The following is a 12209-nucleotide window of genomic DNA, read 5'->3' on the forward strand; positions in this document are numbered from 1 at the left end:
TTCTATCAGGTCACCTCTCAACCTTCGTCTCTCCAGGGAAAAGAGACCCAGCTCCCTCAACCTAACTTCATAAGGCATGCCTCCCAGTCCAGGCAACATCCTTGTAAATCTCCTCTGTACCCTTTCAATAGCTTCTACGTCTTTCCTATAGTGAGGCGACCAGAACTGCACACAGTACTCCAAGTGAGGCCTGACAAGGGTCTTATAAAGTTGCAGCATTACCTCCCGACTCCTAAACTCAATCCCTCGATTAATGAAGGCCAGTACACCATACGCCTTCTTGACCACCTCTTCCACTTGCGAGGCCGATTTAAGAGTCCTGTGGACCCGGACCCCAAGATCCTTCTGCTCTTCAACACTACTAAGACCCCTGCCCTTGATAGTGTACTCGTTCATCCCGTTGGTTCTGCCAAAATGGACGACTACGCATTTATCTGCGTTGAAGACCATCTGCCACTTCTCCGCCCAGTCCTGCATCCTATCTATGTCCTGCTGCAACTTTTGACATCCTTCCAGACCATCCACAATACCACCGACCTTCGTGTCATCAGCGAACTTACTTACCCATCCCTCCACTTCCTCATCCAGGTCATTTATGAAAATGACAAACAGCAAGGGTCCTAGAACAGATCCCTCGTGCTGTCCCTGTCCTGGGAGTGTTTGATGGGGACAGTGTAGAGGGAGCTTTATTCTGTATCTAACCCCGTGTTGTACCTGTCCTGGGAGTGTTTGATGGGGGGACAGTGTAGAGGGAGCTTTACTCTGTATCTAACCCTGTGCTGTACCTGTCCTGGGAGTGTTTGATGGGGGGACAGTGTAGAGGGAGCTTTACTCTGTATCTAACCCCATGCTGTCCCTGTCCTGGGAGTGTTTGATGGGGGACAGTGTAGAGGGAGCTTTACTCTGTATCTAACCCCGTGCTGTATAATAGACACTTCTCTAGAGTGAGTGGGTGGCACGGTGGCACAATGGTTAGCACTGCTGCTTCACAGTGCAGGGACCTGGGTTCGATTCTTGGCTTGGGTCACTGTCTTGTATGGAGTTTACACATTCTCCCTGCGTGGGTTTCCTCCGGGTGCTCCAGTTTCCTCCCACATCCTGACAGATGTGCTGGTTAGCTGCATTGGCCCAAAAGCCGCCGGACTGTGGTGACTTGGGGAATTTCTCAGTACTTTCATTGCAGTGTTAATGTCAGCCTTACTTGTGATTAATAAAGTAACTTTAACTTAATGTTTCCTCAAGGCAATTGAGAAAATGGCCTTTGCTGCCACTTACAGCAAATGGATTGCTATCCAGTGCTTGCTCCCCAGGTCCACAGTGAACACCAGCTGACTCCATCCCCCTCACCGCTCCTCCTCTCTCAACAGGCAGACAAAACCTATTCCCAGGCTTCCTGTCCTAACCTTGATCATGGACATGAGTCTGGTCCACAAGGTGGAGATGTACCAGGAGAATGAGGATTGTAGAGGAGGACAGGTTCAGGTGGGAATGGAGGGTTTCCACTTGCTGAAGTTTGTAAATTATCGATGTGTTCTGGAGACAGTGCTTCACCTGACAGTTCCTGTATTGGGGATGTTTAGGGAGATGACAGTTTCAGCTGAGCAAGCTGAAAATGGTTTTTCGAAGGTGGATTAGGTGCATAAATAAAACTTTAGTTCTATTCAGGGATATTTTTAGTGACATTCCTTTAGAACTAATTACTTCAAGTTACTGGGTGGATTTTATGCCCTCCCCTGCAGTGAATTTGATGGTGTGGACATTTAATCAGACAGGAGGGTGGAGACTGGGTCACCGCCACCACAATTATGTCCACGGTGGGAAGGCCCATGGACGGCCTTCCCGCTCCGCCACCAATTGAGGATTTTTAATTTGCTCCCACAGGGAGGTGTCCCTAGGAGGAAGGAGGGTGGGGACCGGAGGGAGGAGGGTGGGGACCGGAGGCCTCAGCCTCTCAATCTGCATAACAGGTTTGAGGTTCTTGCTTCCAGTGTGGACGAGAACGAGGGAGGTGAGGTTGGTGAGCAAACTGCACACAGTACAGTGATGCAGACGCAGGACATAGGCAAAGAGAAGGTGATAAGGAACGTGGTTGTAATTGGGGATAGTGGGGTGAAGGGTATTGACACTGTCCTTTGTCACAATGACAAAGTGCACAGAAGGGTGTGTTGTCTGCCTGGTGCTCGGGTCCGGGATGTCACATCTGGGCTACAGAGGAACCTGGAATGGGAGGGTGAGAATCCGGTCGTTGTGGTACATGTGGGTGCCGACGACGTAGGCAAAATGCGAACTGAGGATCTGGGGAGGGAGTATGAAAAGCTGGGAATGGAATTAAAAAGTAGAACCGACAAGGTGGTTATCTCTGGACTACTGCCTGAACCGAGTGCAGACGGGCGTAAGGTTGACAGGATTAAGGAAGTGAATGGGTGGCTCAGAGATTGGTGTGGGAGGAATGGGTTTGAATTTATGGGGCATTGGCATCAGTATTGGAGTAGGTGGGACCTGTTCGGGTGGGATGGGGTTGGTCTGAACCGTGCTGGGACCAGAGTCCAGGCAAATCGTGTAAATAGGACTGTAGGTAGGGCTTTAAACTAATTAGGGGGGGGAGGGTGCGAGGGTAGGTGACATTACAGGGTCTAAAGTTAAGGAGAGGGTACAGGTATGGGAAGAGACCGAGGATGTCCCAATAATAGAGGGAGTAGGGGGCGTGAGTATGGTTGGTGGCATTCTGGCAAATCGGGTCCAGGTGAAGGCTGGGATGAAGGCACTTTATCTGAATGCACGAAGCATTCAGAATAAAGTGGATGAGCTGGTGGCGCAGATCGACACAAATGGATATGATCTGGTGGCCATTACAGAGACGTGGCTGCAAGGTGACAGGGACTGGGAGCTGAATGTCCAGGGGTATCAAGTGTTTAGGAAGGATAGGCGGGAGGAAAAAGGGGGGAGCGTAGCTCTGCTGATTAAGGATAGCATCAGGGTGGTAGCAAGGGATGATATAGGAACCAAAGAGCAGAAAGTGGAATCGTTGTGGGTGGAGATTAGGAACAGCAAAGGGAGGAAGACGCTGGTGGGTGTCGTCTATAGGCCCCCGGATAATGATCTGGAGGTGGGCCGGGCTGTTAACGCGCAAATAAGTGCGGCGTGCAGGAATGGGACGGCGATAATTATGGGGGATTTCAATCTGCATATTGATTGGTCGACCCATGTTGGACGCGGTGGGCTCGAGGAGGAGTTCTTGGAATGCTGCCGGGATAGTTTCCTTGAACAGTGTGTGTTGGAGCCGACGAGGGAGCGAGCTATCTTGGATCTGGTGTTGTGTAATGAGGCGGGTAGAATTAGGGACCTTGTGGTGAAGGATCCTCTTGGAGAGAGTGATCATTGTATGGTGGAGTTTCTGATGCAGATGGAGGAGGAGAAAGTGGGTTCCCGGACACGCATCCTTTGTCTGAACAGAGGGGAGTATGGTAGGATGAGAGAAGAATTGGCAAATGTGGACTGGGGGAGCGCGTTGGAAGGTAGGTCTGCTGAGGAGCAGTGGAGGATCTTTAAGGAGATCTTTCTTGGTGCTCAGCAGAAATTTATTCCGATGGTGAAAAAGGACCGTAGGAGGAGAGGTAATAAGCCGTGGATAACGAAGGAGGTGAAGGAAAGTGTTAAATTAAAAGCGGAGGCGTTTAGAGTAGCTCAGAGTAGTGGGCGAGAAGAGGATTGGGAGAGGTTTAAAAGTCAACAAAGATTGACAAAGAAGTTGATAAAGAAGGGTAGGATAAACTATGAAGCTGGGCTAGCGCTTAATATAAAAAAGGATAGCAAGAGTTTTTATAAATATATAAAAAGGAAGAGGCTGGCTAGGGTGAACGTTGGACCCTTAGAGGATGAGAGGGGGGACTTAGTGGTAGGGGATGGAGAAATGGCTGAGGCCTCGAATAACTTTTTTGTTTCGCACTTCACAGAGGAGGACGTGAATAATTTGCCGGGTGTTAGCGATGGAAAGATGGTAGGACAGGAGGGTCTCAATGACATTATTGTTACTAGAGAGGCGGTGCTCGACAGACTGGAGGGACTGATTGTGGACAAGTCCCCAGGACCGGATGGAATGCATCCGAGGGTTCTGAAAGAAATGGCTGAGGTGATAGTGGATGCCTTGGTGGTTATTTTCCAAACGTCGCTGGATTCTGGGGAAGTGCCGGAAGATTGGAAAACGGCTAATGTTACGCCGTTGTTTAAGAAGGGTGGCAGGCAAAAGGCAGGGAATTATAGGCCGGTTAGTTTAACATCTGTTGTAGGTAAAATGTTAGAATCCATCATCAAGGCGGAAATAGCGAGGCATCTTGAGGGGAATTGCTTGATAGAGCAGACACAGCACGGTTTCGTCAACGGGAAGTCGTGTCTGACAAATTTACTGGAGTTCTATGAGGATGTGTCTAGGGCGGTGGATAGAGGAGAGCCGGTGGATGTGGTCTTTCTTGATTTTCAGAAGGCGTTTGACAAGGTACCTCACAAGAGGTTATTGCAGAAGGTCAGGGGGCATGGAGTTGGGGGTAGGGTGTTAGCGTGGATAGAGGATTGGCTGTCAAATAGGAGGCAGAGAGTGGCGGTCAATGGGTGCTATTCGGATTGGCGGTTGGTGACTAGTGGAGTGCCCCAGGGGTCGGTGCTGGGGCCTCAGCTTTTTACCATTTATATAGATGATCTGGAGGAGGGAACCGAGTGTATGGTGTCGAAATTTGCTGATGACACCAAGATTGGTGGAACGGCAAATTGCGCGGAGGGTGTGGAGAGTCTGCAGAAGGATCTAGATAGGCTGGGCGAATGGGCCAGGAAATGGCAAATGGAATTTAATGTTGGCAAGTGCGAGGTGGTCCACTTTGGTAGAAATAATGGTAGGAAGGACTATTACTTACGTGGCAAAAAACTGCAGCAGGTGACGGTGCAGAGGAACCTCGGGGTCCTTGTGCATGAGTTGCAAAAACCCAGCCTGCAGGTGCAGCAGGTGGTCAGGAAGGCGAATGGGATGCTGGCCTTCATCGCGAGGGGGATTGAATATCAAAGTAGGGAAGTCTTGCTGCGGCTGTATAGGGCACTGGTGAGGCCGCAGCTGGAGTACTGTGTGCAGTTTTGGTCGCCGCACTTACGCAAGGATATTTTGGCCTTGGAAGGAGTGCAGAGGAGGTTTACGAGGCTGATACCAGAGTTGAGGGGGTTGAACTATGAGGAGAGGCTGAATAAACTAGGCTTGTACTCGTTAGAGTTGAGAAGAATGAGGGGAGATCTCATTGAGACATATAAGATGATGAATGGGATGGATAGGATAGAGGTGGAGAGACTCTTCCCGCTTAGAAAGGACAGTAGGACTAGGGGGCACAGCCTCAAGATAAAGTGGGGGGGACGGTTTAGAATGGAGTTGAGGAGGAACTTCTTCACTCAAAGGGTGGTGAATCTCTGGAATTCTCTGCCCGTTGAAGTGGTGGAGGCTGCCTCGCTAAATATTTTTAAGACGTGGGTTGATGGGTTTTTGATAAGCGAGGGGATTAAGGGTTATGGGGAGAGGGCGGGAATGTGGAACTGAGCCACGACAGATCAGCCATGATCTTATTGAATGGCGGGGCAGGCTCGAAGGGCTAGACGGCCTACTCCTGCTCCTATTTCTTATGTTCTTATGTTCTTTCATATCATACTCAGTACCTTATCTCGTACCTAACATTGGGAAGTAGGGGACCTCATGGCTTCCAACACTCATCACCACAAACCCATCCCACAAACTCCCCCACCATCCCTCCCCTGTGACAGAGCTCTGTTCATAATCATAAGCCTCAGGTGGGTGTTGTACACTACACTCGCTGGAGTTTAGAACAATGAGAGTGGATCTAATTGAGGTTTGTAAGAGGCTAAATAGGGATTCACAGGGCAGACGTAGAACAGATGTTTCCCCTTAGCCATAGGTTTCAGCTAAGCGGAGGCAGATTTCAAACAGAAATGAAGAAGAATTAATTCATTCAAAGCAGCATGAATCTGTGGAATTCTCTATCCTAGGGCGAAGTGGATGCAGGAACACTAAACTATTATAAGGTGGAGATAGATAGGTTTTTAATTTGGATAAGTCTGTTAATTCCCATTGCTGCAGACATGGAATAGAAAGAGGATGTTACACAAGGATATCGGAGCACAGGAGAAAAGATTAAAAAGATTGACAGCAACTGAGAGGATTCAACTCACAGCAAAGATTGATTAACTTTACTCTCGGATGAAGAGTTAGGAAGGTGGAGATGAGGCCGGAATGAGATCAACCATGATAGTATTGAATGGTGGAACAGGCTCGATGGGCTGAATGGCCCACTCCTGCTCCTAGTTCTGATGGAACAGCAGCAGCCACTGCCTCCCCTGTGACACTGCTGTTCTATAGGGATTCCAGATTATGATTGGCCAGCAGCTCTCAGTGGGTGGGACTTCCACACCCGGGGTTCCTGATCCTGGGGAAGGGCCCTCACTGTCCTGCCGAGTGTCTGAGTGACCCTCGATGTGATAGATCCTCCCGAAAAACAGTGACACGGGGTCCTCAGCAGCTCTCCAGCCAGCCAGCAACAAACCCAGTAAATATTACCCACTCTCTTTGATATTTATATGTACAATGATTCAAATATCAGATATAAATCAGGACAAAGGAACTTATCTGAGTTTTACCAGGGTTAATGGTATCCAGCATTTCTCTCCACACTGGGTACAGGAAAGGGCCGTTGAATTTTTCTCGGGGCAGGACACCATCTGCCAGTGACAGCATTTTACCCTCATCACTAATCCTGTAAGTATTAAAGAGTTGGTTATAAGTCGACCATAAACACTTTGCTGAGTAATTTCACCAACTTGCTCTGAGTTCCAGTAAAGTTCATGTCCTACCTTCTCTTCCGAGATGCTTCCTCCTGAAATAAACAAAACCCAAACCTGAGTTGACAGAAACGGACTGTCTAAATCCAGAAAGCAGAAATGACATTCACATTGTTACAAACTGCTGAGAATTGTCAATTCCCATTGCTGCAGACATGGAATAGAAAGAGGATGTTACACAAAGGATATTGGAGCACAGGAGAAAGGATTAAAAAGATTGACAGCAACTGAGAGGATTCAACTAACAGCAAAGATTGATCAACTTTACTGTCGAAAAGAGAAGACCTGACAGAGGTCTTTAAAATGATGAAAGGGATGGGATTTGATCCATTCAGTGAAGCTCTTTCCACTTGTAGAGATTCCAGAAATAGGGATTTAAACATGATATAGTTACAAATAAATCCTTTCGGGAGTTCAGGAGAAACTTCTTCACCGAGAGAGTGATGAGAATGTGGAACTCACTATCACACGGGGTGGAATTTACTCCAATCTGTCACAGCAGCTGGCATGGTGTCCGGACAGAGGGAATCACACCAGAGGCCACATGGCAGGAAAACCTCCTGGGATTCAGTTGGAGATGGGAAGGGGAAATGTGCTGAAGTCGGTGGCAAGAGGCAGAAAGATTTTCAATCCAATTTACTACCCATGGATTGGATTTTATGGGGTTCCGCAGTTCACATCTCACCCTCCACCCCAGCGAAAAACCCTGTGGGGAACCTGTCCAGGGGAACAACTACTACCTGGCAGATATTTAACAGGCAATTGGCCTTTAGGAGGATGGAGATGAGATTTCCGCCACTCTGGGACAGTCTAGACTGAGAGAACTGCTGGTCGACCATCAGGCTCAAGGTCTTAAAGTACTGGAAACTCCACCAGAGAGAGTTAACACTGCCGGAACCGCACTCGGGTGATGAGGAGACAGGCTATAATGATCAGAATTTTAAAGGTGCTTTGCTGGTCATTGAGAAGGGTGGGGTCCATCAGGAGAGTGAATGATGGGTTTGTGGGGGGGTGGGGGTGGTTTCACCTTGGCATTCCCTCCAATTGGCCCAAGGGAGCAGTTAAGGCCCCTTCATCCCATCGCCCCAGCCCATTGAGGGAAACTGTCGACCGGCTACTTGGCATGGACCTCTCAGGGCTGAGGCCCCCGAGTTGGCATTAGCTGCCCACTTACTGTTCCCATCTGTCAACAAGTGGACAGGATATCCAACACCACCCCTGCTGCTGGTGTAACTGTGTGGGGCAGGTCGGAGGTGAGTATTTTATATACCCCACCCACCCTCAAACCCGCTGGTGGGGGGAGATAAAATCCAGTCCACGGAGTCACAGTGTGGAAGTTAATGAAGGTGACAAGTGTCTCACACCCCGGCTGGAGAGCTGGTGAGAGCCTCACACTGACACTTAACATAGAATCATAGAACTCCTACATTGCAAAAGGAGGCCATTTGGCCCATCAAGCCTGCATGAGCAACAATCCCTCCCTGGTCCTATCCCTGCAGCCTCACATATTCACCCTGCTAGTCCCACTGACTCGAAGGGACAATTTTGCATAGTCAATCCCAACCTAACCCGCACACTTTTGGACAGTGAGGGGAAACCGGAGAACCCGGAGGAAACCCACGCAGACACAGGGAGAATGTGCAAACTCCATACAGACAGTTACCCGAGGCTGGAATGGAACCTGGGTCGTTGGCGCTGTGAGGCAGCAGTGCTAACCACTGTGCCACCGGGCCACCCCTATATCGGGAAGGGTTATCATAATAAGAACCAATCAGGCAGCAGAGGGCCTTCCCCTGGATCAATGATTGGAGGTTTGTGGGTGGCAGTCCCACCCACCCAGAACTGTTGACCAATCAGAGGCTGTAAACCCTTCATTGCTCAACAGTGCCACGGCTGTGGTGGTGGCTGCTCTTGGTAATGCACCCAGTAGAGACCCAGGATCACAGAGGGACCCAGGCAGTGTGAGTGATGGAGGCAGGGAGTGGTGGTTGTGGGGGAGGGTGATGGGGGTCAGCAGCAAGAGCAGAGGGTGGCTCTCACTGCCCCTGCCCCCGCTTCGTGATTCCTGATCCCTTAAATGGGCAGTGAGTGCAGCTGACAAGGGAATTCCCACCACATCCTCAATCCCCCGGAAATTTAGTAACACAAACAGGGTTTACTTTTTGTGCTTCCCGTGTGGTAAGATCCCTGCCTGCTGCAGGATGAATATAGTGGGATGAGGCCCTTATGTAGACATTAATTGCTCTCTCATGGGGAAAACTGGCTGCAGTCAGACTGTCCACAAGACTTCCCACCACAGACTTAACAGGGGTAGAGGCAGCAGAAACCCCACACAGTGTCATTCCCATGACTCCCCCCCTCCAACCCAGCCCCCACCTCCTGCCCAGTGACTAAATACTCTCTGGGTGCAGTCGGATTAAATTCCACCCGCCCAGTGAAGCCATGGATACATTTCAGGAGAAGTTGGATAAACACATGAGGGAGAAAGGAACAGAGGGATATATTGACAGAGGAAATGAAGTAGGATGGGAGGAGGCTTGTCTGGATCATGTTGTTACTGTGAACTTTCACTGACCTAAACTGAAATATAATCCCTCACCTTCAGAAATGTCACTCCGTCTTTTTGTTCCAACTGTTTCTCCAACTTTGAGAGTTTCTCCTGAATAGAATTTAAATTCTGCTGAATTTCACAAAGATTTTCCTCCATTGGTTTGAGAATTTTTTCCTCTTCTTCCCTGAGATCTCGGATTAAACGCTGCTCTTTCTCAGTGAGAACCTGGTGCATTTTAGTGAACTCGGACGTGATGTGGCTCTGCAGACTGATCGACTGTTTCTATAAGGAGAAACATGAAAATAATATGTTTCTGTAATAAAAACGACCAAATAATGAATTAAATTTCGAAGCTCAGAACAGGGAGACTTTACCCTAATTTGGGAAATCTTCTGTTTCTGCTGCTGCTCCATTTCTAGAACTGTCGATTTCTTCTTGGTGAGAGAATCTGAGGAAGATTTCACCCCATCCTGGGATTGGGAGAGAAAAGCAGAAAATCAAAGTGTTCGACCCTGAAAATGTGATCAAATAATCAGGTGATCAAACCTGTTCCCTTTTACCTTGTAGATTTCAACAGCTTCTTTAATCGGCAGGAAGTTGTGAAATTTGTGTTCCCGTGAATCTCTACAAATCACACAGATCAATTTCTTGTCAGTTTCACAAAACAGCTTCAGTTCTTCCTGATGTTCCTCACAGTAAAGTTTACTTTCCTTTTCTTTCTGATTCAGATTTAATTTTCGAGCTTTCTCGGCCAGATTCGCCAAGACCCGATTTACCCTGAGGTTTCTTTCAGGAAACTCCTGTCTACATTCCGGGCAGGAGCTTATCTCCTTCTTTTCATAACACTGGGTAATACAGGAGCGGCAGAAGTTGTGTTCACACTCCAGTGAAACTGGATCAGTGAAGAAATCGAGACAAATGGGGCAAATTGCCTCCTCGGTCCAACTTTCTTCTTGCTGTCTGGAAGCCATGTTCACACTCAGCACTTCCTGATTCAAACCACTTTCAGTTTCAACGTTCCTGCGCTGCTGCTGAACACATTCAGTTCAGGAATTTACTCATGATGTTCACTCTCATACTCAGAGCATTATCATTGTACACGAATCTAATTCCACTTTCACAGAGTAACCAAACCCAGATCAGAAGTCAGGAGAAACAGAGTGAGAGGGCTGGAGGAGAATAATTCAACACAGAGGGAGAGGGTGAAATTCCCTGGAGGGTTGGGCAGTGGGAGGGGCTGGAAAGGGGATGGGAGGAGGTGGAATTTTAACCCTGTGAGTGACAGGAATCCTGCTGCTCTCCTTCATATACTCCTCCCTCAAAGCAACTGCACCACCCCAGGAGTGGGTGTTTAAGATGTGTTTAAACATGTGGGACACATGAATTGAAATGTATTGTACAGTGCATCGTGTCCTTTAAATCCACAATGATGATCATTCTCTCGCTGCTCACTTTGAGACAGACATGTGGCTCTGCTTCATTCGACTGGAATCATGCAGATTATAACAGGGAATTTCTTTCTCCGTCGAGAAGCTGGGAGGATATCCCGATATTTTTTCAAGGTGCCAGTATCAGTGAGAAACCCGGGGAGAATCCGGTCGGTGTCTCCAGTGAGAAAAATCAATATATTTTCAGTCACTTAATATTTTTCTCACGGGTTTCACACTTGTGGTGACCTGCCTCTGATTGGCTCACCCCAGAATAACTTGATTTGAGCAATCTGGGTGTGAGGGGAGGGCACCTTTTAAACACCTCCCCAGCACTTATTCCAGGTCCAATCGGGGACGTGCAGCCAGGGCTCTCGAACGATCAGACAGCCCCACAATTCTCTGAGAGAGCCCCCACCAAGATGCTGGATGGGGCGGAGCAGAAGGGTGACGTCCTCAAACCTGACAGGAGCTCACCGTCTGTCAGCAAGGTCACCAATTCCTCGGGAGGGTGAGACGGATCCCTCCGGTCCGGCCTGTACCTCCCGGGGATGTGTGAGGACCCCTGCCTGAGGGAGGGCCGGAGGATCCACTCGATATAATCCAGTCACTCGTCACCAAGTCGGACACACTGGAGACTGGAACGGGCGAGGTCGATGAGGCTGATCCCACCCGGACACGGGCTGATATCCCCCAGGACCTGCTCAACCTGATCGAGGAATCCATTAAAAAGACCCCACACACCGGGTCACTGGGTGGGGGAGGGGAAGGCCCCACACACTGGGTCACTGGGTGGGGGAGGGGAAGGCCCCACACACTGGGTCACTGGGTGGTGGGGGAGGGGAAGGCCCCACACACTGGGTCACTGGGTGGGGGAGGGGAAGGCCCCACACACTGGGTCACTGGGTGGGGGAGGGGAAGGCTCCACACACTGGGTCACTGGGTGGGGGAGGGGAAGGCCCCACACACTGGGTCACTGGGTGGGGGAGGGGAAGGCCCCACACACTGGGTCACTGGGTGGGGGAGGGGAAGGCCCCACACACTGGGTCACTGGGTGGGGGAGGGGAAGGCCCCACACACTGGGTCACTGGGTGGGGGAGGGGAAGGCCCCACACACTGGGTCACTGGGTGGGGGAGGGGAAGGGTGTAACACCCTTCACCCCCACACTAAAGAGGAAGGGAGAGCTCTCTTCTCTCCGGATCTGTCCAGTGATGATGCTGACAGAGGTTTGTGGGAGAATCTGTTGAAGGACAGCACAGAGGGTGCTGAGTGACTGAGTGCCTAATCCAGCTCCTGTCCATGGTTCCGGAGTGTCTGATTGAGGGTAAATCCCCTCTCTGCCATTCCA

The 12209-nt window shown here is 49.6% G+C and overlaps 1 protein-coding gene across 1 annotated transcript in view; it reads right to left on the reverse strand.

Annotated features, from left to right (window-relative positions):
• The window catches only part of LOC145337285 (zinc-binding protein A33-like), a 47927-nt gene extending 37272 nt beyond the window's left edge, over positions 1 to 10655 (reverse strand). The window contains exons 1-5 of the mRNA XM_080182077.1: positions 9994 to 10655; positions 9808 to 9903; positions 9482 to 9715; positions 6895 to 6917; positions 6682 to 6797 (exon numbers count right to left, since the gene is read on the reverse strand). Coding sequence (XP_080038203.1) covers positions 6682 to 6797; positions 6895 to 6917; positions 9482 to 9715; positions 9808 to 9903; positions 9994 to 10404 — 880 coding nt within the window. The 5' untranslated portion in view covers positions 10405 to 10655. The remainder of the gene's footprint in view (positions 1 to 6681; positions 6798 to 6894; positions 6918 to 9481; positions 9716 to 9807; positions 9904 to 9993) is intronic.
• Between the last annotated feature and the right edge of the window lie 1554 nt (positions 10656 to 12209).

The sequence above is a fragment of the Carcharhinus amblyrhynchos genome, unplaced genomic scaffold (assembly GCF_965287045.1).
Source record: "Carcharhinus amblyrhynchos unplaced genomic scaffold, sCarAmb.v2.hapA scaffold_45, whole genome shotgun sequence".
Taxonomy (NCBI): Eukaryota; Metazoa; Chordata; class Chondrichthyes; order Carcharhiniformes; family Carcharhinidae; genus Carcharhinus; species Carcharhinus amblyrhynchos.